Source organism: Leptosomus discolor, chromosome 8 (assembly GCF_034619465.1).
Source record: "Leptosomus discolor isolate bLepDis1 chromosome 8, bLepDis1.hap2, whole genome shotgun sequence".
Taxonomy (NCBI): domain Eukaryota; kingdom Metazoa; phylum Chordata; class Aves; order Leptosomiformes; family Leptosomidae; genus Leptosomus; species Leptosomus discolor.
The window spans coordinates 59,025,895-59,047,997 of record NC_141398.1 but is presented as its reverse complement, the minus strand read 5'-3'; the positions used below and the strand labels follow the sequence as shown (position 1 = coordinate 59,047,997).

Genomic DNA, 22,103 nt, shown 5'->3' with positions numbered 1-22,103 from the left:
CGTAAAAACGCGAGCGACGGTCCGCCTGTATCCCGTCAACCCCCGCGGGGTAGAGGCCGCTCCCTCGCGGCTACTCGCTCGCCCGCGCCTTCCCAGCGTGCACCGCGCTTCCGCCCGGCGCCTCCTTCCGGTCGCAGCCCGGCGTAGAGGACGGTCGCCAGGTCGTTAGGCCGCGGCGGGCGGCGGGGACGGGGTGGGGGGTACCGGGTACCGGGGGGTCTCCAGCTCCCCGCCGCTGGTAGGGCGGGCCTTCCCCGCCTCCTCCACCCGCCACAGCGGGCGGGGCAGCGCGGGGTTGCGGCGAGGTGGTGGGAGATGGGGGGGGGGGGAAGCGCTGCGGCCTCCCCCTCCGCTTGATGGGGCCGCGGTGTCCTATCGCCTGTCGTGTCGGGGCGGGCGTGAGGTCTCCCCGCCGTGGGTGACACCGGCGGTGTCTCCCTGCGCCGGGAGGCCCACGCCAAGGTCACGCGTGGGCCGCGGGCTCCACTCTCACTTCGCCGTGGAGGGGGGCCGGGGGTTTTTTAGCTGAAATCGGAGAAACCCCGATCCTGGAGCGGGTTAAACCGGGCGTGCGGGGCTGTGGGAGAAACCGTTAGCTGGGCGTCAGCCTTGGACGGGCCGGCGTCGTTCGCTGCTGGAGAATTCCCTCAGCGGACGCGTTTAGCCTCGCCTGGGGCTCCTGCCTGGCGCCCGGTGATGATTTGTTCCCGAGCAAAAGCATCCCAGGAGGCTCCTTTGAAGAAAGGAATCCCTTTGGGCTCAAATACAGGAGGCTGCGGGGGGGGAAAAAGGCAGAGAGGAAAACTTATCTCACTTGGGGTATGTCCCTGATAAAGCCTGGAGTGGTTCTTTGTGATGCCCTTCGGGGAGGGGGCAGGAAACCTCTAGGCTGTTTTTTTCTTTGGTTTTTTTTTTTTGATAGACAGCTAGAAAACGGTGTTCTTACACTCTGACAGCGCCTCACCTGCTGCTGTTTTGTGCCGGCAGGATGTTGGCTTCGAGGGTGTTCAGCCTCGTTGGGAAGAGAGCCATTTCCACCTCCGTCTGCCTGAGAGCCCACGGGCACGGTAGGTGGCGGCTGCTGCTGCTTCTGTTTTTAGTGAGGGGGATGAAACAAGCGCTTCAAAGGAAACGCAAAAAGCTGCTGCCGGGGCTGGGCTAAGAATTGGGCTGGAGGAGGGGGGGGGGGGGGCGGTTGGTGCCTGGGCTGGTGGTGACAGGGGCTCTGAGCAGGCAGGGCCGGCAGGTGGCACCGCGGAGGCGCAGGCAGGGCCGAGGGCCAGGCAGAAATTGGGATGGGAAAGGTGTGGAGGGGCTCTGGGTGGTTGGTAGGGGAGGTGATCGCTGTGACAGCTGGAGACAGAGGTGGCTGAGACATTAAAAAAGTCATTTTGGATGTTGCTTTTTGCATAGATCCCCTTTCTGCTTCATTTTTACGCTCTTAAAATAGCACCTGCTGTAAGGCCTCTCTCTTTTCCCTCTTTCTCCCTGATGAAAGCCTCCTCCAGAAGGCTTTTTCCCTCCTGGATTCCTTAACTGTCATCACTTTTTTGACTGAGCTGTTGGGTTTGGGGTTGTTTTTTTTTTGTGTGTATTGTAACCAGTAAGAGCTGTTGGCATGGGGAAGCTTGACTGGGTGTCCCCTCTGTTCAGCTGGCGTCGTCAAAGCAGACGATTTCAGCCTCCCGGCCTACGTCGACCGTCGGGAGGTTCCCCTGCCCGACGTGGCCTTCGTCAGGGATCTCTCTGCTCAGCAGAAGGCGCTGAAAGAGAAGGAAAAGGCGTCCTGGACCGCTCTGTCCCTCGATGAGAAAGTGGAACGTAGGTGCAGGGGGGGGTTGAGTGACCTCACAGCCGGCAGTGACGCCGTCAAATCCGTTTCCCGTGTGTTATGGGTGACTTTGACCAGAAAACCCGGTGCCTGGCAGGGCAGCTGCCAAACCTTGCCCTTCCCCAGGGCTCTGCCAGCGCAGCCGTGAAGGAGCTTTGTGCTGGAGCTCCTGGGGGAGAGCGGTGGTTTGTGTCCCTGGCCCCCTCGGGGCTGTTGCAGGAAGTGCCTGAGGTCAAGTTCAGCGATTTCTTCCCCTTCCAGAAACCAAAATGTAATCCTGTTTGTTTCTGGAGTCCTGTTGGCTCTCAGCAAGCCAGGAGGAAAAATAAAATCTCATCACTACAACGCTTGTGGGTCCAGCTGAGTGACACAAACCCCGTGTGCCTGAGTGTTAGCGAGCACTGACCTTGGGGCTACCCAATTTCACGTGGCCAAAGCGCCGAGCGGGCGTTTGGACTCGCAAATAAAACAACATCAGCTTTTCCTGCTGGTGTGGGAGTGAGAACCTCACCTCTGCCCGGCGCTGCGCCCGCCCCTGCGGCGGCCAGGAGGTGTCAAACTTTTGGGAACCGCTCGAATCCTCGTAAACCTTCCCCAAATCTACCGCTCTCCCGCACTTCCAAATCTCGTGGGCCGCAGTGAGAAGCCTTTTGAGGCGCATCCCCGTCCAGATTATCCGTGCTGGGAAGCTTTGTGGTCGAAAACCAGCCTGGAGGGAGGGAAGGAGACCACCGTGCCCCCTGGCAGGCCTTTCCCTTCGGGGCAGCGTTGATCCCCTCCCTCTGGAGAGCGGCGTGTTGCCTGCGGGTCGTTTTCAGTAAAAGAAAATGATTTGATGCTTTTAATTTCTATTTTTTTTGGCAGTGTATCGTATCAAATTTAACGAGAGCTACGCGGAAATGAACAGGGGAACGAACGAGTGGAAGACCGTCCTCGGCGGGGTGCTGTTCTTCCTCGGGGTCACCGGGCTCATCCTCATCTGGCAGAAACATTACAGTAAGTAAACGACGTCACTCGTGAATTGAAGAGCGGGATCAAGCGATACCTGGTGGGGAACGGAGAGAATTCTGGCTGGGGGGGGGTCAGAGGAGCGGGTTGAGGAGCCGTTGGGTGGCCTCCTGGTGGTTGCTGTTTGTTGGACTCCGTTCTGGAGGCGTAGCTTCATGGAGATCGGCGTAAATATTCGGGCAGGTGACTCGTAGAAAGGTGGGGAGAGCTTTGGTGGGAGGAGAGGAAGGAGTGGGGACACACTGGTGGTCCTGGAGCTTCCCCTCCCTGTGAAACCTCCCGTGGCCAAAGCTTAGTGCCGCCTTGGTGGGAAACCTTTGGGTTTCTGCCGGGTTTGGCTTCCTTGAACACGATCCCATGCGGTTCAGCAAGCTACTCTGTCCGGAGGCTTCAGGCGCTCCTGGTGGGAGGGCAGGAGGGGGCCGTTGGGGGGCAGGAGGGGGCCGTTGGGGGGCGAGGAGGGGGCCGTTGGGGGGCAGGAGGGGGCCGTTGGGGGGCGAGGAGGGGGCCGTTGGGGGGCAGGAGGGGGCCGTTGGGGGCGAGGAGGGGGCCGTTGAGGGGCAGGAGGGGGCCGTTGGGGGGGCGAGGAGGGGGCCGTTGGGGGGCGAGGAGGGGGCCGTTGGGGGGCGAGGAGGGGGCCGTTGGGGGCCGTTGGGGGGCGAGGAGGGGGCCGTTGGGGGGCGAGGAGGGGGCCGTTGGGGGCCGTTGGGGGGCGAGGAGGGGGCCGTTGGGGGGCGAGGAGGGGGCCGTTGGGGGGCGAGGAGGGGGCCGTTGGGGGGCGAGGACGAGCCCGTTGGGGGGCAGGAGGGGGCCATTGTCTTGGTACAACCCTTCACTGGTGAACAGGGGGTCGACGTGTCACCGCGGCTGAGCTGAAGGGGGGGAGTGGCTGAGGCACCAGGGGGCTGTGCTGCCACCCAGAGGGACCTGGAGAGCTGGGGGGGGGGACGTGTAACGAACCACAACAAGGGCAAGTGTCCAGTCTTGCAGCTGGGGAAGACCAGCCCCGTGTCCCAGTCCAGGTTGGGGACTGAGCTGTTGGAGAGCAGCGTAGGGGAAAGGGACCCGGGGGTCCTGGCGGGCAGCAGGATGACCACGAGCCAGCAACGGGCCCTCGTGGCCAAGGAGGCCCGTGGCACCCTGGGGTGGATTAGAAGGGGATGGTCAGTAGGTGGAGAGAAGTTCTCCTTCCCCTCTGCTCTGCCCTGGGGAGACTCCATCTGGAATAGGGTGTCCAGTTCTGGGTGTCCCAGTTCCAGAAGGACGGGGAACCGCTGGGAAGAGTCCAGCGCAGAGCCACAGAGGGGATGGAGGGGGTGGAACATCTCCCTCAGGATGAAAGGCTGAGGGAGCTGGGGCTCTTGAGCTTGGAGAAGAGGAGACTGAGGGGTGACCTCATCAACGTTGATAAATATGCAAAAGGGGGGTGACCTTAATGTCCATAAATACGTAAAGGACGAGTGTCAGGAGGATGGAGCCGGGTTCTTCTCAGTGGTGGCCAGTGACGGGACAAGGGGTGACGGGTGCAAGCTGGAGCGTAGGAGGTTCCACATGAACATCAGGAAAAACTTCTTCCCTGGGAGGGTGACAGAGCCCCGGCACAGGCTGCCCAGAGACGGGGTGGGGGTCTCCTTCTCTGGAGACATCCAAAACCCTCCCTGGACACGTTCCTGTGTGACCTCCTCTGGCTGGTCCTGCCCTGGCAGGGGGGTTGGGCTGGATGATCCTTCGAGGTCCCTTCCCACCCTTGATGTTCTATGATTCTGCAAATGCTTCAGAGCTGGGATGGGGCGATGGGGGGGCAGGTCGGTGCGAAGGGGGAGGGCGTGGGCGTGCAGCGGGGGGACTAAAAGCTTTTCGCCGGTGACGCTGGGGCCTCGGTGTCCCCCCCGGGCTCCTCCCGCCCCGCAGTGTACGGCCCCATCCCGCACACCTTCTCCGACGACTGGCTGGCGGCGCAGACGAAGAGGATGTTGGACATGCGGATCAATCCCGTGGAGGGCATCTCTGCCCAGTGGGATTTTGAGAAGAACGAGTGGAAGAAGTGAAGCGGCTCCGCCGAACCTGGCGCCGCTTGAAGACGAAAACGATTCCATCACCCGTGCGTGACCTCGTGGCTTCTGTACTGGAACAACCTCTCCACCTACATAGATGCTAATAAATGTCTGAATAACTTGAATGTTTCCTTTTTCTTCATCTTTGGAGGCGTTTGTGGTGCTGGGAGGGCGGGTCGTGGGGTCAGGTAGTCCTCCAACCCCGGCTCGGCGCTCCAAAAGGCAGCGGTGCCGCTCAGACCACGCGGGTTTGGGAGGGAGAGCGAGAATGACTGGGTCTAATTCCGCCAAGAACAGGGTCAGGTGAAACCCCGAAGCACGGTTGGTGCCTTGGGGTGAGGTGATGGTGGTTGGTGCCTTGGGGTGAGCTGAAGGTGTTCACTGCTGCGTTTCGGGGGAACATCTGCGAGATTTTTGTTAAACACGGGTCTGAACGAGCTCTGGTTCGGGGTTTAATGCTTTTGGGGAGGGAGCTGGTGCCTTTGCTCTGCCTGTAGCTGCCAACCCGCAGGCAAACTTCTGCCTTGTGTTTAAAAACACCCCTGGGAAGACACGGGAACAAGCTTCGGCTTCACTTTGCTCTTGGCCCGATGACTGTCCCGGTTTTAAATCCACGCTGGTGTTTAGCAGCCGTGGTGGAAAGCCTGGGGGGGGGGGGTGTCTCAGCCTGCTGGGGGCTGGCCAGCCTTTCCCTCCCAGTCAGAGGAATTCAGGGAAGGTTTTTAAGGTGAGGTGGTCTGGTGGGAGTTCAGGGATGAGCTTCCCCTTCCTGCATCCGAAAGATCCCCGAGGTGGAATGTCTGGGGGTGTCACGAGGGGGGACAGAGCCGCAGACTGGCCGTGGCTGCGGGGTTTTCACTGGGCTCTGGCTTTTTCTCTGCTCTTCCCACGGCCCTGGCAGGCTGATAGCCCCGCTCTGCGAGGGGGATGGCGAGCTGCCGGTGCCTCTGCTTCGAAAAGGGATGTTGTGAAGCCTGGGCTGGAATCCCAGCGCTGCTTTGCAGCTCCTCCGACCTCCCTTCCTAGCGGGAGCGGGGGAGATGGGCTTATCCTCGGTGCTCCCCGTCGCGCGGGGGAACCTTCTGGTTTTCGAGGTAAGCGCCTAATTCCGAATTCTGCTCTCGTTCCCTCGGACTGGGAGGAACGAGGATGAATGGGAGAGAAATCCTGCAGAGTGCGGGGCTTGGACCAGCCCGTGGCATCCCAGAGCAGAGCCCGGCGAGCCTCGCTGGGACGAGGGAGTCCGTCCTCCTCTTCCCCCTCCCCAAAAGGCTACGAAAGCCCCGGGGAGAGAAACCTGAGCCTCGCCACGGGCTGGGATCCTTATTTCATCCTCCCCAGTCTGGCACCGGCCGCTCTCCTCCGTCCCCTTCGCCCAGGGGACCTGCCGGCGCAGCCTGTAGCTGGTACGTGAGCTGAGTTTGCCGGGGCTCTGCACGCTCCCCTCCTGGCTCACGTTCCCCCTTTGTCCTGCTCCTGCTGTCGGAGGCGGGGAAGACCTCACTCTCCGATCTGGGATTTTCGGGTGTTTATTTACAGATACCAAGAATCCACCTGAATCCTGATCCTGGGGAGAGGAAAACCCATGGGGACTGGCATGAGCAAGGTACTGGGGGGCTGGTGGGATGCTGGCCAGCGTGTCCTCCTTACGCAGGACCTTTCTCCTGCAGCCCAGGGGGATGCTCGTTCCCAGACCACCAAAATACCCTGAATACAACCGTTTGCCTCTCCCCTTTCTCGTTCCCCTCTGAAACTTCAAGCGCTTCAGAAAGGGAATTTGAAAGCAAACGGCGATCCCCGGGTTTCTACCCGAAGTGAGGAGCGAAGTGTCTGCAGGGGGTTAGGAAAGGAAGAGCTGGCTTCGGATGCTCGACCCTTGGGGGGGTAAGGCTGTGACATGAGCATCCTCAGGGCTGAGGAGGGTCCCTGCAGGGAAATTTCCTCCCCTGGCCACCCCCTGTGCCACAGCCATGTGAGAAATTTGGGGGTTTGCTGCTGCTTGTTGCTCAGCTGAACTCCGGAGCTGGCAGAGGGAGTTGGTTTCTGTTGGTATCCTTAAATAACCGCTTGGTATGTGCGTTCTCCAGTTTAAAATTAGACTCTGGGATGAAAACAGAGACCAGATCAGGGCAAATTCTCTCTGCGTGGCTCTGGTGTGATTCAGCACCGTGCTTTCACCCCCTGCAGACACAACCCGACCTGCAAAGTGGCTTTTCCAGCCTTCCCGGTGTCCCCAAACCCTCTTGGGGAGCCCGGGCTGCCTTTGCCAGGAGCTGGGTTGGTGCAGACACATTCGTGGTGGAGGATCTGGCTTTGACTGGGCTCGGCGTTCCCCTTTTAGTGGTAACAGCTTGTGCTGGGCTGGGCACAGACGTTTGCCAAATCCAGGTGTTTGTACCCCAGGAGTGGGCTGGGGTTCAGCTGGGTAGAGCTGGGCTGGCTGTCACCCTGAAACCCCTGCCTACCGCCTCTCAAACTGGGTGTTTTCTGCCAAACGGGTGCAAACAAGTCCAACTGGTCATCAGCTCTTCCTTTCTGTGCCCCTGGAAACCGCTCTGGTGGGCATAAATACCCTGAGCTGCCCCTTTTTCTCCTGCAGCAGCGAGTTGGGAGACCAAATTTGCGTACTTGATGGCACTTACTCCAACATCCTGGCCAGCAAATGATTATAAATAGCCTGTGCCTGTGCCTGTCCGTCCCCAGCTGGCAGAGGCCACCTTTGAAACTGTTTGCAAGAGGGGGTTGCTATAGAACAGCAAAACAAAACCGAGCTGCAGTGGGGAGAGGAAGGGAACCAGGAGGGGGTCCCCCCCTGGAGTCCCACCTTGAAGGAGGAGGCTGAGATGGGCTGAGCTGTTTTGGGAAGATCCAGCCCTCAGCGCTGCTTTTCTGGCAGCAGTAGGACCCCATGCAAGGCTTCTCCATCGATGGGGCTGATTTTTTCCCTGAGCTCTGCCCTCCTGGAGGGGTTTGGGCTGGTGGTTCGGCCTAACGGAGATGGTTCCCTGAGGGAGGTGCTTGGTTTCTCGTTGCCTGGGGAGCCTGGGGCTGGGTGTCCTGCTCCTGCTGGTGCCACACGTGCAGCTTGATGCTCCCGCCGCACGTGGTGCCCGGCGTCGCCTGAAATCTCTCTCCTTTTTGTCACCTCCCAGGTTGTCAAAGGCCTTTACCTCGGGAACATCCGCGGTGAGTGCCTTTCCCTCCTCCGCCTCCCCGTTGCGGTGGGATCCCTGGGCAGCCCGTGGGGCTGGAGGAGCCCCTCTCCTCAGGGGCTCCCTGTGCCTGCTCCTGGCTGGGGACCTCAGCATCTTCCAGAGAGCCAAAGCCCCCCAAAAGCCCTGTCTCCATGGCAAGTGGCCCCGGGCAGCTCCAGACTGGGAAAAGGATGTCTGTGGGGAGCTGTGCTCACCAGCCATGCCGGCGTACCAGGAAACCCCTGGCACGGCTGGAAACCTCCCCGTGTTTGCTGAGACAATATTTACAGTCCACCCACGCCTGGCTTTTTCCCTGGGACCTCTGGCCCCGTGGGGAGCAGGGTGAAGCTTGGGTTTCACCGAAGAACGAGGACACAACAGCCCTTTCCAAGCTAGCAGGATAATTTCTGGGTTTGGGGGTGGCTTTAGGAGCCTGCTGAATACCCCATCCGAGGGGGATTTTGCTTTGACGGAGGTGCCCCAGCTCCCTTCCTGCGTCGTGTGGGGTGAGCAACAGCAGGAGGGGGCTGGCATGGGGTGTCGAGGGGCTGAGGGTGATGGATGCGGGTTGCTGGTGGGTGCTTGACCCAGCAGATCTCCCAGGAGGGCAGGTGACACTGTGCCACTCCTGCTTCCAGACTCTGAGGACCGGGAAAACCTGCTGAGGAACGGGGTGACACACATCCTCTCTGTCCACAACAGCGCCAAGCCGGTGCTGGAGGTGAGCACCCGGGTGGGGGGACGTGGGGGACCCCCCTGGGGGAGTAGGGGCTGGGAAGGTGCAGGTGGGCTCCGCTTGGTCTTCTCCTGGCACGGGGTGGAGAGGGGAGAAGCGGTGCTGGATTTGCACCAGTTTGCACGGATTTGCACCAGTTTGCACGGATTTGCACCGTGCTATGTGGAATCGCACCCAAAAGGGCTCAGTGCTGACTTTCAGGGGTGTTTTGAGGAGCACGACCACCTCTTTGATGTTTTTTTAGGGTGAAGGTGCTGGGGGAGCAGAGGCTGGGAAGGTGCAGGTGGACACACGTGGTCTTCTCCTGGTCTGGGGCAGGGCAGGGGGGAGAAGCAGTGCTGGATTTGCACCAGTTTGCACCATGCAATACTGAATTGCAACCAAAAGGGCTCAGCGCTGGCTTTTGGGGGACAGGAACAGGGTGTTTTGGGGGGCACAACCACCTCCTTGATGTTTTTTTAGGGTGAAGGTGCTGGGGGAACAGGGGCTGGGAAGGTGCAGGTGGACACACGTGGTCTTCTCCTGGTGTGGGGCAGGGCGGGGGGGGGGAGAAGCAGTGCTGGATTTGCACCAGTTTGAGTGCAATTCAACATTGCACGGTGTGGAAGGGCTCAGCACTGGCTTCAGGGGATGGGGGAACGGGGTGTTTTGGGGGGCACAACCACCTCCTCAATGGTTTTTTAGGGTGAAGGTGCTGGGGGAACAGGGGCTGGGAAGATGCAGGTGGACACACGTGGTCTTCTCCTGGTGTGGGGCAGGGAGGGGAGAAGCAGTGCTGGATTTGCACCAGTTTGCACGGATCTACACCAGTTTGCACGGGTTTGCACTGTGCAATGTTGAATCGCACCCGAAAGGGCTCAGCCCTGGCTTTTGGGGGATGGGGGAACGGGGTGTTTTGGGGGGCACAACCACCTCCTCAATGGTTTTTTAGGGTGAAGGTGCTGGGGGAACAGGGGCTGGGAAGGTGCAGGTGGACACACGTGGTCTTCTCCTGGTGTGGGGCAGGGCAGGGGGGAGAAGCAGTGCTGGATTTGCACCAGTTTGCACCATGCAATACTGAATTGCAACCAAAAGGGCTCAGCGCTGGCTTTTGGGGGACAGGAACAGGGTGTTTTGGGGGGCACAACCACCTCCTTGATGGTTTTTTAGGGTGAAGGTGCTGGGGGAACAGGGACTGGGAAGATGCAGGTGGACACACGTGGTCTTCTCCTGGTGTGGGGCAGGGCGGGGGGGGGGGAGAAGCAGTGCTGGATTTGCACCAGTTTGAGTGCAATTCAACATTGCACGGTGTGAAAGGGCTCAGCACTGGCTTCAGGGGATGGGGGAACGGGGTGTTTTGGGGGGCACAACCACCTCCTCAATGGTTTTTTAGGGTGAAGGTGCTGGGGGAACAGGGGCTGGGAAGGTGCAGGTGGACGCACATGGTCTTCTCCTGGCGTGGGGCAGGGAGGGGAGAAGCAGTGCTGGATTTGCACCAGTTTGCACGGATTTGCACCAGTTTGTACGGGTTTGCACCGTGCAATGTGGAATTGCACCCAAAAGGGCTCAGCGCTGGCTTTTGGGGGACAGGGGAACAGGGTGTTTTGGGGGGCACAACCACCTCCTTGATGTTTTTTTAGGGTGAAGGTGCTGGGGGAACAGGGGCTGGGAAGGTGCAGGTGGACACACGTGGTCTTCTCCTGGTGTGGGGCAGGGCGGGGGGGGGGAGAAGCAGTGCTGGATTTGCACCAGTTTGAGTGCAATTCAACATTGCACGGTGTGAAAGGGCTCAGCACTGGCTTCAGGGGATGGGGCAATGGGGTGTTTTGGGGGGCACGACCACCTCCTTGATGGTTTTTTAGGGTGAAGGTGCTGGGGGAGCAGGGGCTGGGAAGGTGCAGGTGGACGCACATGGTCTTCTCCTGGTGTGGGGCAGGGAGGGGAGAAGCAGTGCTGGATTGGCACCAGTTTGCACAGATCTACACCAGTTTGTACGGGTTTGCACCGTGCAATGTGGAATTGCACCCAAAAGGGCTCAGCGCTGGCTTTTGGGGGATGGGGGAACGGGGTGTTTTGGGGGGCACAACCACCTCCTCAATGTTTTTTTAGGGTGAAGGTGCTGGGGGAACAGGGACTGGGAAGGTGCAGGTGGACGCACATGGTCTTCTCCTGGCGTGGAGCGGGGAGGGGAGAAGCAGTGCTGGATTTGCACCAGTTTGCACGGGTTTGCACCGTGCCATGTGGAATCGCACCCAAAAGGGCTCAGCCCTGGCTTTTGGGGGACAGGAAAACAGGGTGTTTTGGGGGGTACGACCACCTCCTTGATGTTTTTTTGGGGTGAAGTTATGCAGCCGCAGCGCTGGCGGGGCCGGGACCGGCCGGGGTGCCCGGTACTGCCGCGGGGAGAACCGCGAGAGGGCGGCGGCGGCCCGCGGATGGCAGCACCGGGGCCGCCTCCAGCCCCGACGGGGAGGGAGGGGGCTCAGAGCACCCCAGAGCACCCCCCTACCCCCCACCCATCTCCAGGACAGGGGTGCTGGGCCGCCCTGCCTTTGCCTGCCCGGTTGCCCCGCCACCCCGTCCACCCGCAGACCGCTTGGGTCGGGGGAAACTGAGGCAGGAGGGAGCTGCCCGGTGGGTTGATGCTGGGTCTTTCGTGCACAAATCCTGCCTGCACGGACCCTCCTTGCAGGAGGAGCAGCCCCTTGGAGGGGGGATGCTGGGGCCACGCGGCTCATCCTGCAGCCGACGGCCGCGTCCAACTTGTGCTTCGTTCATCCCGGCGTCGGACCCGCTGCCGGCTCCCAAATCCTGGGATGCTGCGGACTGCAAAGGGGGCTGCGTGGACCTTTCATCCTTTGGGGGGCCACGGTGGAGCCCCAGCGAAACGCCACCTCGAGCCTTTGGCCTCGCTGAGGCGTTGAGTAACGTGGAGCGGGGAGGAGGGGGGGGGAGAAAGAAGGAAGGAGGGCGCCTAAAATCGGTGCAGAGCAACGGCTGGAGAAGGGGCAGCAGCTGGGGGGGGGGTGATGGGGCTCGGGGCACGGCCAGACGGGGAGCAAACCGCCCGGCGAGCTTACAACACGGAGCAAGCTGGCGGAAAGGGGAACTGGAAAGGCATGGTGGGTTGAGCAACGTGTCAATCACGGCCCAGGGTTGGGAACCGCAAACCCCAGCGCCGTTCCCATGCGTGGCCCAGGTCCCCGAGGTGGGATGGGGGGCACCCAGCCCCGCCGGGAAGGGAAAGCCGCTGGGAGCCCCGCAGTTAATCCAGGAGCAGGGTGTGGGTCATGGTTTGGGGAAGGGCCGGGGTCGTTTTGGCGGCTCCCCCGGTTGGCACGGTGGCTTGGTGGCTCTCCTTGCCGCGGGGAGGTCGGGCTGGTGCGAGGCACGGCGTGGCGCAGCCAGGTTTTGGGGAGCCACCACCGATCAGGACTTATCCCCCCTCCAAACCTGCCGGTGTTTGCTTGCTGGTCCCCGTGCCCCTGCAGGGTGCACGGTCGCCTGCCAACCGCCGAGCTCCCGCCTGCGCCCGCCAACCCCTGGGGAGCCGCAGTTTGGCCGGGGGTGTGGATGAGGAACCCGCTGTCTCCATTTCCCCTCCCTACCCCGGCCTCTCCAGCAGCTCCTTCAGGTGGGCAGCAGCCAACTGGCACGCCAAGAAGAGCCGGCAAAGGGCCCATCGTCGTGCCACCTCGTCCCCATCCCGTGAGAGGCTGCGGGGTGGAGCTGGAGGGAGGGGGGATGGATGGGATGGGAGAGGAGACGCACGGCGAAGCCCACCCGTCCCCATCCTCGCCACGTGGGTCTTTACAGCGCAAAAATATTCCCACTCTGCCCCTTCTCTCCTGAAATAATCAGCTTTTTCCAGCCTCCCAACTTGCCCTGGGCTGGAGGGAAGCGAGGGTGGGCCCGTGGGGTTGGGCTGCATCAGCAGCGGTGCCGCGGGGAGATGATGGAGATGGGGTAATCCCCGGTGCTGGGCCGTTTCGGCTCTGACTGGCAGGATTTCCACCCATTTCACGAAGAAAAAAATAAAACAAGAAAAAAAAAAAAAAATCCCCTCAGATGAAAAGGATCTAATTTTAGCTCAGAACAGGGAGGATCGAGGAAGCGATGTTTTAAAGAAAGGAAAGTAATCTGACCTACGCCAACATGCGGCAGGATGATTTATTGTGTATTAAAAGGACGGGGAGGAAATAACTCATTGATGAGAGCGACTTCACCAGTGCCTGTTCGCACACGTCTTCCTGACGGGGCTTGGTGGTCGGGGCCCTGGGAGAGGGGTGGCTCAGTTTTGGGGGGGTTCCTGAGCAGTTCCCCACAGCCTGGCTTCTCCTCTGGGCCGAAATAGGGAGGGAAATAGCCTGGGGTGGGATGGATGTGCCACGCTGTGGTTCTGCCTAGGTGTGGGGAGCGGGGTGGTGGTACTCGAAAGCAGATTGTGGCTTTCCCCTCACCGAAGGGTCAGCGGGGGAGAGGGAAAAGAGAGAAGTGGGGAATTTGGTGTTTCTCAGCGGTATCTTATTATCGCCACCACCTTCGTATTGCAGGACATGACCTATCTCTGCATCTCGGCCTCGGATTCATCCAGTCAAAACCTGTAAGTCCTTTGCCATCCTTTTGCCTCCCAGCATCGCGTGTTGGCCGTTGTCGGTCGGTAAAAGCTCAGGTTCTGCAGGGTGAAGGTTCAGTTCGCTCGTGCTGTGAAAACTTTGTGTCGTTGCTGAGCTCGAAAAAAGCTGTGGTTCGTTCTCAGGCGGTAAATAGCATTTGTAGGGCTTTAAAATCTGTCCCTGTGTGTGTTTGCAGCCAGTACATTTAATTTTCCACCAAATTTCGGAATTATTCTACTGGGCAGCGTTGAAAATTGGGGCTTTTTTGGTGGGTTTAGACAGACAGGGGTTTGCATCCAGGCATTCTCCTTGGAAAGAGAAATAAAATATTTATTAAAACCAACGTTTTTGCAAAGCTTAGATACTTGTAAGTCTTTTGACAACATTCTTGAGAGGAAGGTGGTGAGAGACGCTGCAAGGAAGCCCCAGGCTTTCATGGGGCGCGGTGCTGGGGCGCGGTGGGTGCGGGTGCTGCTGGTACGGGGAGGGGTGGCAGCACCCCTGCTGCTGCTTTGGGTGGCAGGCACCCCGAAAATGGGCGACTCCGAGGGATTTTTCTCCCCAATCAAACCCTAAAAAAAAGGATCGAAACTTCACGCGCAGCGACCGAACCGAAGCCTGTTTGCGGAGGTGCCGGTTTTCCAGCATCCTTGGGAGCAGCCGTGCCCGGGGGTGTGATTCTGCTTGCTCATGCTCCCGCTGAGCGGAAAGAGAAGCTTTACAAGAAAACCCTGCCTCAGCAAGAACTGGGTTTTCTGGTTGTTATTTTTTTTTTCTCTTCTCTCATTTCTTTGCATTTGTGGCATGTCTACTGAAAGGAGAGAAAAAAAAAAAATAATAAGACTGGCTGCCGGAAGACTTATTCAAGGAACTGTTTTCTGCTTGTCAGTTTATGCCTTGGATTTCACAATCCTGGTGAACTTTGTCTCCTGCAGAGGAGATAATTTTGACTCAGGACCTCAGTGGCTCTCAGCGTTACCAGGCTCTGTGCCCCGATCCCACGCTTCAAGGCTGGAAAAAACAAGGGGAGAGCTTTCCTCTGGCTTGCTGCCTGGGGAAAACCCGCCCCGTGGAGTGGGTGAGGATGGACGGGGTGACCAAAGCGTTCACCTCCCTCCCTTTGGGATGGGTTGGGAGAGCGATGCTGTGTGCACGGAGCGGGCTGGAGGAGGGCAGCGAGGGTGCCGAGGGAGCTGCAGGCGACAGCATCGTGTCCTTGCAAGCAAGGTGCATCCCTGCTGGTCCCAGCCAAGCGGCTGAAGCGGAGGACCGGGAGCTGGAGAGCTTGGCCCTGTGTAGGCAACATGTGCAGGCCCTGGGGGATGCTGTCTGCTCTGTGAAGATGAGGAGGATGAGGAGAAAGCCCTCGGGAGAAGCTTTGGGCAGGGAAACGTCCCTCTGAATGGTGATACTCTCTTATGGGGGGTTGAGAAGGAGGCGAAATTGTAGCCCACGAGGAGCCATGGACTGACGTCTCCTTCCAGGGCTGAACAGCTCAATATTTTTCTTGATGCAGCTTCAGAGATTCCTCCATCTCTCCTCCTCTTCTTGGGCAGCGGAACCCCCTGCTAGTTCAGGGTACATCCTTGGTTGGTTTCTTAGAAGGCACCTGACCCTTCCAGGGAAGGGTGAAGAGCAGCATCCCCTTCGATCCCCTTTCCAGGGAAGGGTGAAGAGCCTCCCCTTTGACGGGTTAACAGGGACGGGGGAGGTTTTGGAGGCTTCTGCCTCGTCCCCGCGAGGAAGCCAGCTCTGAGCCCCACTGGGAGCGAGTCCTCGGTGAGGGGCACGGGGGGAATAACTCTGTGGTAGCTCGTGCCTTGGCTTCTGAGAAATCAGGAAGGCCGTGCAGGCGCACGCCCACCCCATCACGCGGAGGCAGAGGAAGTCCGGCGCCGGGGCAGAGGCGCTGCTGGCTCCCACACTCACTGCCGGGCGGCTCTGCCTCGGCTGTGCCAAGGGGACCCTCTTCTCCTCCCCGAAAAGCTGGGGCTGTTGTGCCGGGCAGTCAGGTCAGGGAGTCCATCAGCAACCCAAATTACCCAGAATCAGGTTTTCTGCCACAAAACTACCCCAAGGCTCAGCATGGCTGCGAGAGAGAGCAGGGATGGGCAGCGTTTATCGCAAATGTGGGCCAGAGAGCTGAATACCTGGCTCAGCGTGAGCTCTTGGAGATGCCTCCTGTCTTGGGGAGGGATTGGCAGCAGCTTCCACATCCCGTGCAGTGATGAGCAGGAGGGATGTGTCTCACTGGAGCCCGTGACCCTCTCACAAACACCCACCTCTGTCTCATCAGTACCTACAGAGTTATCTACCCTGTTTTCTAGGTCCCTAAGAAGCAGAGAAGCACCCTAGTGCATTGCAGCTGAGCTGCCAGAAAGCCCTGGCTCCCTGACCTGCCCCGTTTTGCTGTGGAACTCACTGGTTAGGGTTAACGCGCTCCCTCTGCCTTACTGGTAGTTACTGGTTATGCTTTCAGGAATGCAGGCAGCTATCTGGGGACAAGCCGGTGCTGTTGCTGGCAGCTAGATCTCCCTGGTATGGGCACCTCTCCGTGCCCTCCCTTGGGTGGGAAAAGGATGGAGAGGCTGCTTGGGATGAGGAGGGGGAGTTGCACCATTGTGGGACCTGCAGGCAAAACGCCTCAGGAGACAGCTTCTCCCTGCCTTTTTCCCCACCAGCATCTTTCCCTTGGAGGGAACTGGGTGGTTTTGGGCATCATTTGGGAATTAGGGGTGAGGCGATGGCTCAGGACAACCTCGGATGTGGGGATGTCCTTGTCTCTTGGGCACTAGATGGCACCTTGCCCTGGAGGCTGTCTCCCTGAGGTCCTCCTCGAGCTGCTTTGGCTGACGGCATCAACCCGTTCCTGATTCCTTGGGAAGCAGGAAATCCCCCGGAAAATCTCCCAGGTCATTTCCTTCCTGGCAGATGAAGATCAGCCCCTCCGCTTTCGCTGGGCAGAGGCAGGATCTCTGCTCCCACCCCGCGCTGGTGTCCCCAGGGTGGTGGGAAGTCCCAGGGAGGGGGACACGCAACCGCTGCTGCTGGTGTGGCCAGGTGCCTCGCAAGGGTGAGCAGCCCTCCCATCCTCACCTCCCTGCCGCTCTCCTTGCAGGCTGCAGCATTTTAAGGAGTGCATCAAGTTCATCCACGAGTGCCGGCTCGGTGGGGGAGGCTGCCTGGTCCATTGGTGAGCGCGCGCATCGGCCCTGGGGGAGGTGGGGATGGGCTCCCAGAAAGTGTCCTCGACGTCAAACGTCACTTGTGGTGGGGAGGAAGAAGAGGAGAAGGCAAGGAACAGTGGGAGAGCAACAGGGGAAGGTCCTCACGGCCGAGAGCCCTGGGGATGGGTGGTCCACGCACTGAAAACCTGAGCATCCAAAGAGGGGGGGACGAGGGGAAGCCACTTGGCCAAGCCCACCAGCGGCGCCCTCCTGCCCCTTACCCGCACCCAACCCATGGCTGAGGAACCCCATGAGCCCCCCAGTGAGAGCGGGTGGCCACGGGAAGATGCATCCCACGGGTGTTCCTCGCCGTGGGGTGGGAATACCTCTCCCTGACGCCGCTCTCTCGCGTCCCACCAGCCTGGCTGGGGTCTCCCGCAGCACCACCGTCCTGGTGGCTTACCTCATGACAGTGACCGAGCTCGGCTGGGAGGGCTGCCTGGCTGCCACCAGGGCCGTGCGGTCCTACGTCAGCCCCAACTTCGGCTTCCAGCAGCAGCTGCAGGAGTACGAGGTGACCTTGCTGCAGGAGGTACGTTCCCACGCCGCCGTCCCCTTATATACGTGGCTGCGGAGTTTGCAAGCAGGCACGGCTTGTTTGCATGCAGCTCTTTGCCTGAGCTGGCCTTTGTGCGTGCTATTTATTACCTGGGGATTTTGGGGTTTGCATGCCACAAAAAAAAAAAAAAAAAAAAGATAATAATAATCAAAAAAAAAAAAAAAAAAGAATTGCCCAGACGTTATGCGAGCGCACTTAAAAAAAGCTCTTTAAAACCCCCAGTGCTTTTCTCGAGAGGTCAGCGAGGACACAGCGGGAGGAATGGGCAAGCAGTAAGTTCCCCGGGAGCCCCAGTAAGGGCGCTGGGCCAGTTCCTGGGAATAGAGCGGGAGCCGGAGGCAGAAAGGGGGGAGAGGGAGGACAGCTCTTGTGAGCAGCTTGGGGATGTCTGGGCGTGCTTGGATCTGGCTGGGCTTCCTCTGACAGCTTTTAGAGGCGGGCAACGGCCAGGAGCAAGTGTTGGAGGAGAAATTCTCCTCTTTCCTCCCCAAAAATGGTGTGGAGGAGTAGGTTTTAGGAGAGCAGAAGCCCTGGCTGGGTGGGTTCCCGTCCCGTGCAAGGGAGGGATGATGCTTTAACTGAGCCGAGCTGGCTGCCAGCGGCTGGGAGCGACAGTGCCATGTTTACTCGGGAGAGCACTAGCTGCACACATCAGAGCTGCACTTTTGACCCAGAAAGCAAAGGGAAAGACCTTTAAAAGCCCAGCTTGCACCCAGCTCCCCGGCTGCCCTCCAGCCTCCCACACCGGACTCTGCTCCTCTGCCCGGCCCTGGGCTCCACAGCAAAGGACTGGGGTCCAAAACTGCCCCGGGAGGGCACAGGGGCCACAGCTGGCCCTCTGCAAGGAGAGAGTAACCCACAGCTCGCTGTATACAAGGCATCTCGCGGCCCAAGTCACCCCTAAACTCAGTTCCATCCCTGGAGGCGAAGCCCCTCCATCCGCTGTCGCCACAAACGTGGTGCAACGGCCCTGTGGCAAACAGCGGCGGGGCCCCAGTGGTCCCTCGGTCCGTGAGCCCTTCAAGGGGATTTCTCTCCTCCCAGGAGAGGGGCAGGGACAGCATGTGACATTGCCTCAAGTGTCAGCCCCTTCCCCGCTGCCGAGTTCCCTTCCCTGGGGTGCCGGAGGGAGCGGGCAAGTGCTGTGCCACGTGGGACGCAGCCCTGTCCCGTTATCACCCCGGCTTGCAAAAACGCTCCTGCAGCGGGGGCAGAAGATGGTCCGAGGGATTACAAAACACCCACAGCACTGGAGATTCCCTCCGGGGCTTCCCCTGGCTGGGCCAGCTCTCCCCAACCCTTCCCACACTCTGGTTGCGTCCCAGCACAGACCGTGACGCGGGGGTCGCTGCGCCCCCTGCTCCATCCGAGTTATTCCTCTTGCTCCCCAAAATCCAGGCTGGGCTCAGCAGGCACCAGACTTTCCTCCCTTTCCCTTGGATTCTGCTCTTTCACCACCTCGAAGCTTTGCCGGGGGCTTTGCAAGCATTTCCCTGAAAATACCAAAAGCAGAGCGAAGGGTGGAGGCGCTCGGATGGGTTTTTCTGAGCCGCGGGGGTTTGGCAAAAGCCGCCTTTTACTTGAAACGCGCCGTGTTCCCCACGGTCGCAGCATCGGGGAGGGAAGCTGTGGGTGGACTGCTGCTGGCACGGCCCCGGGGGCGAAGGCTGGGTGCTGGAGCAGGGAGTGCTCTGGCATTACTCACCCACAGCTGCATTTGAAGAAGGGGAAGAGCCAGGAGGGATGCTCCAACCCAGCCGGCGACGTCCCGCTCGTCCCTGCGCCCTCCGCCTATGCAAGAGGAAGGGACTTGCGGGCAGTCCCTGGATGTTTGGGGGTCCCGTGGGGTGGTGGGCGCTATAGGCACGTACCTACGTGGCCAGGAGCCCGTGGGACCCGATGCTGCCTGGGTCTTGTGCCTTGCTTCATGCCAAGCAGCAGCTGGCTTGCTTACCTTGGCTGTGGGAGGTCACACCTTGCTCCCGTTTGTGGCTTTGGGGTGATTTTCCACGTGTGTAGGTCGGGTGCAAGAGCCAGGGTGTTGTGACCTGAGCTTCAGCTCTTGCTGAGGATAGAAAAGAGGCTCAGTTTCCCCATTTAGCCCAGCTTTCATCCCGGCAGGCAGCAATCTGGAAACGCAGCGCTTGGGGGAAGACGTGGATACGGGCTGGGCAGGCAGCGCGGGAGGAAAAGCCCCATTTCTTGTTGGTTAAAACCTGCGAGGGACAGGTCGGTCCTTCTGGGGACCTCCTGGGGGCCTCCTCCCTAGGGCTGCGGGCGAGCATCCCTCGGCTGCCTCGATCCGGAACAGGGACCCTCCGACGGGACCCTCGGAGGTCAAAATGGGGAAGATGCTGCCTGGGACTGGCCAGGCGGCCCCTCGCCGCAGGAAGCACGCCCTGAGCGTGCAGCTGTGGTTTCGAGCTGGCAAAGGGCGCTTATCGGGGCTGGATGGATAAAGAAGGAAGGAAGGGACCAAGAGCAGCAGCAGGATGACGGGTAAGGTTAGAAAAGGAACTAAGTGAGCGCAGAGAAGATGACGTGGATGTGAGAGAGGGCACAGACGGGCGTTCAGGTGACGGACCTGTCACCCCCTTGCCCCAAGGTCCCCCTGTGGTGCTGGCACACCATGGCCCGGCTGCCTTTCCCCCGCCCTGGTGTTGTCCCATGTGGGATCAGTGCTCCTGGCCCCAGGAGAGAGGAGGAGAGCAGCGAGTTAGTGGTCAGCGCTGGAGGAAACGGGCTGTAACCACTTCTTGCTCTGGCTTTAAAAGGAAACGCCTGGCAGCAGCAGCAGGGTGATTCCCCCGGCTTCTCGCTGGCTCCTTCCCTCCTTTGCCGGATGGTGGGAGCCAGCTCCGAGGCTGAGCGGTGGGTGCTGAGCCTCGGTGGGTGCCGAGCCTCCGTGGCCAGACTGGTCTCCCCGTGGAGCTTCATCCTTCAAGATGGTTTTCATGGGAAGGATGTTCCCCCCATGAGTTGGGAACGGTTGGCATGGATGCTTGCTCCAAATCACGTCCAAAATCCTTTGGGACTCCCTTCCCAGGGGCTGTTTTCTAGCAACCAGCCTTGGTTCTTGGGGTCTGCCCAGAACGAGGGGTCTTCCTTCTTGCAGGCGGCGAGTGCGCAGCAGCCGTGGTGAGTCCCGCGGTCTGAGGGAGTGGATTTGGGAAATCCAGACATTCCCGGTGGAAATCCCCCAGCTGACTTTCCCTGGCTGCAGGAAGGGGAGATGCCACCGGGGTCAGTCTCAGACATTCTCCTCTTGCAGCTCGTGGTCCCCGTGGCAGGACAGGGCTGAGCTGTCCTGCATCCCACACCCTTGGTGTGAGCTCGGTGCCTCCTGGCCGTGGGGTGCTGCTGCGGCACCCGGGGAAGCTGGAGCTGTCGCAGGGGCATCTCTGGGGTGCTGAGGCTGGGCAGCTCATGGGGGCTGCCTGCCCTCTCCCTCTGGTTCCCCCAGCACCACCCCGTGCCCATCCCAGTGCTACCCCGTGCTCGGTGTCTGGACCTTTTGCGCCTGCAGGTTTCACGTTCCTGACTCTGCGCCCTCCATCCTTTTTGTAAGGGGTTTGGTATTGCTGGGATTGCTCCCACCGCTCATCCCAGTAAGTCCTGCTTGCTGGAGCAGCCGCTTCCCAGCTATTTTGGAAGATGGTGAAGCTCTGCCTGCTCCCTGCCAGCACCGGGCAGCTGGCACGGCGGGTCCTGGCAGACCTGCCCGTTCCTGCCCGCGCTCTCGGGCGCTGCAGTCCGGGCCCATCTGCCTGTTTCTCATCCCGGCAGTAGCGGGAAGCGTTTCTACGAACCGTCTCTCGCTTCCCAACCATCTCTGGACCTCCGCTTGCTGCCAGCTGGCCCCCGGCCACCTGCATGCTTCTGCCACCAGAACAGCCTTCGGGGGGGGGGGGGGACACGGGACAGGAGAGGCACCCCCCAACTGCTTGGTGGTGAGCAAGATGCTCTGCAAACAAACCTGCCTCAGCATGCAAGAGCTGACTTGGCCGTGCAGCTCGTGGCAGCGAGTGCAGCCTGTCCCCGGGGCTGCCACGGTGGGGAGAAAGCGTGGGGAAGCTTTTCTTACGGGAACCGGGGCACACGAGGAGCGGCAGCAGCTTCTCGGCAACGAGGAGTAAATAAAGCTGCTGTGCCGGCTGCGGCCGGGGTGAGAAGCTGAGGATGCTGCCGGATCTCCGGGTCCGCCTGGGGATGCGGGGAGCGCTCGGTTTGCGGGGGGACGCGCTGTTGTATCTCTCGTACGATGCGGTTGTGGCGTGTGAGCTCCTGAATCTGAGACCTTTCTGCTTGCTGGGGATCCCTCGGCCTCACCTGAGGTTGCGGCTGGGATGCAGCGGGCATCGCCCTCGCTCGGCTCGCTGCTTTCCACCGGAGTTCTTGCAAACCCCAGCTTTCAACCCGGGGGATATCTCAGCCCCCGGTGACCCTGACAATCTCTTTTTGGCTTTATCCTGGCAGTACCGCGCCTGGATCCGCCGCGAGTACGGCAGGAACCCGTTCAAGGACCAGGAGGAGCTGCAGCGCTTGCTAGCCCAGCAGGAGCAGAGGCAGAAGGAGCAGCAGCTGGGGAGCAGGGATTGCTCCTGGCTCCACTCTCCAGCTCCCACCTCCCCGCTCCCCTACCACGCAGGTGGCTCCAGCAGAAGCAGATGGATGAACAGATAAGCGGCCGGCTGCTGGCAGGCAGACGTTGGCCCTGGGGCTTGGAAAACTCAGTCTTCCCTTTGCCAAGCGCCCGCGGGCGTTCGTGTCTGTCTGGGGCAGCAAGAAGCCAGGGCCAGCCTCGGCCGCGGGCTCAAGGGTTGGAGCGAGGAGGGGTCAGGACTCACAGACCCTCCTCTTGGCTCTGTGTATACTTTTGGACGAGGCAGTTGATGGATG

General features: G+C 60.4%; 2 protein-coding genes across 3 annotated transcripts; both read left to right on the top strand.

The window, feature by feature from the left end:
- Nucleotides 1-131: 131 nt before the first annotated feature.
- On the top strand, nt 132-5,018 carry COX4I1 (cytochrome c oxidase subunit 4I1). 2 transcript variants are annotated; one of them, XM_086469167.1, is made up of 5 exons: nt 132-161; nt 988-1,067; nt 1,654-1,821; nt 2,696-2,827; nt 4,751-5,018. In XM_086469167.1, the coding sequence occupies exons 2-5, from the start codon at nt 989-991 to the stop codon at nt 4,885-4,887; spliced, it is 516 nt and encodes a 171-aa protein (XP_086325293.1). In that variant the 5' UTR covers nt 132-161; nt 988; the 3' UTR covers nt 4,888-5,018. The 2 variants fall into 2 exon arrangements, with proteins under 2 accessions (XP_086325293.1, XP_086325291.1); XM_086469165.1 differs by having other exon boundaries at nt 145-161; nt 957-1,067.
- Nucleotides 5,019-6,478: 1,460 nt separating this feature from the next.
- LOC104344313 (dual specificity protein phosphatase 22-A) lies at nt 6,479-21,887 on the top strand. The gene is made up of 7 exons (XM_086469474.1): nt 6,479-6,499; nt 8,046-8,079; nt 8,726-8,808; nt 13,356-13,405; nt 16,537-16,611; nt 17,006-17,177; nt 21,681-21,887. The coding sequence occupies exons 1-7, from the start codon at nt 6,479-6,481 to the stop codon at nt 21,885-21,887; spliced, it is 642 nt and encodes a 213-aa protein (XP_086325600.1).
- The last annotated feature ends 216 nt before the right edge of the window (nt 21,888-22,103 follow it).

Bases quoted from the DNA above. Each gene is read 5' to 3' on its own strand.
- COX4I1 (XM_086469167.1), top strand. From the start codon at position 989: ATGTTGGCTTCGAGGGTGTTCAGCCTCGTTGGGAAGAGAGCCATTTCC. The intron at 1,822-2,695 runs GTAGGTGCAGGG...TTTTTTTGGCAG, and splicing joins CCTCGATGAGAAAGTGGAAC to TGTATCGTATCAAATTTAAC. The intron at 2,828-4,750 runs GTAAGTAAACGA...CCCGCCCCGCAG, and splicing joins CATCTGGCAGAAACATTACA to TGTACGGCCCCATCCCGCAC.
- LOC104344313 (XM_086469474.1), top strand. From the start codon at position 6,479: ATGGGGACTGGCATGAGCAAG. The intron at 6,500-8,045 runs GTACTGGGGGGC...GTCACCTCCCAG, and splicing joins TGGGGACTGGCATGAGCAAG to GTTGTCAAAGGCCTTTACCT. The intron at 17,178-21,680 runs GTACGTTCCCAC...TTATCCTGGCAG, and splicing joins AGGTGACCTTGCTGCAGGAG to TACCGCGCCTGGATCCGCCG.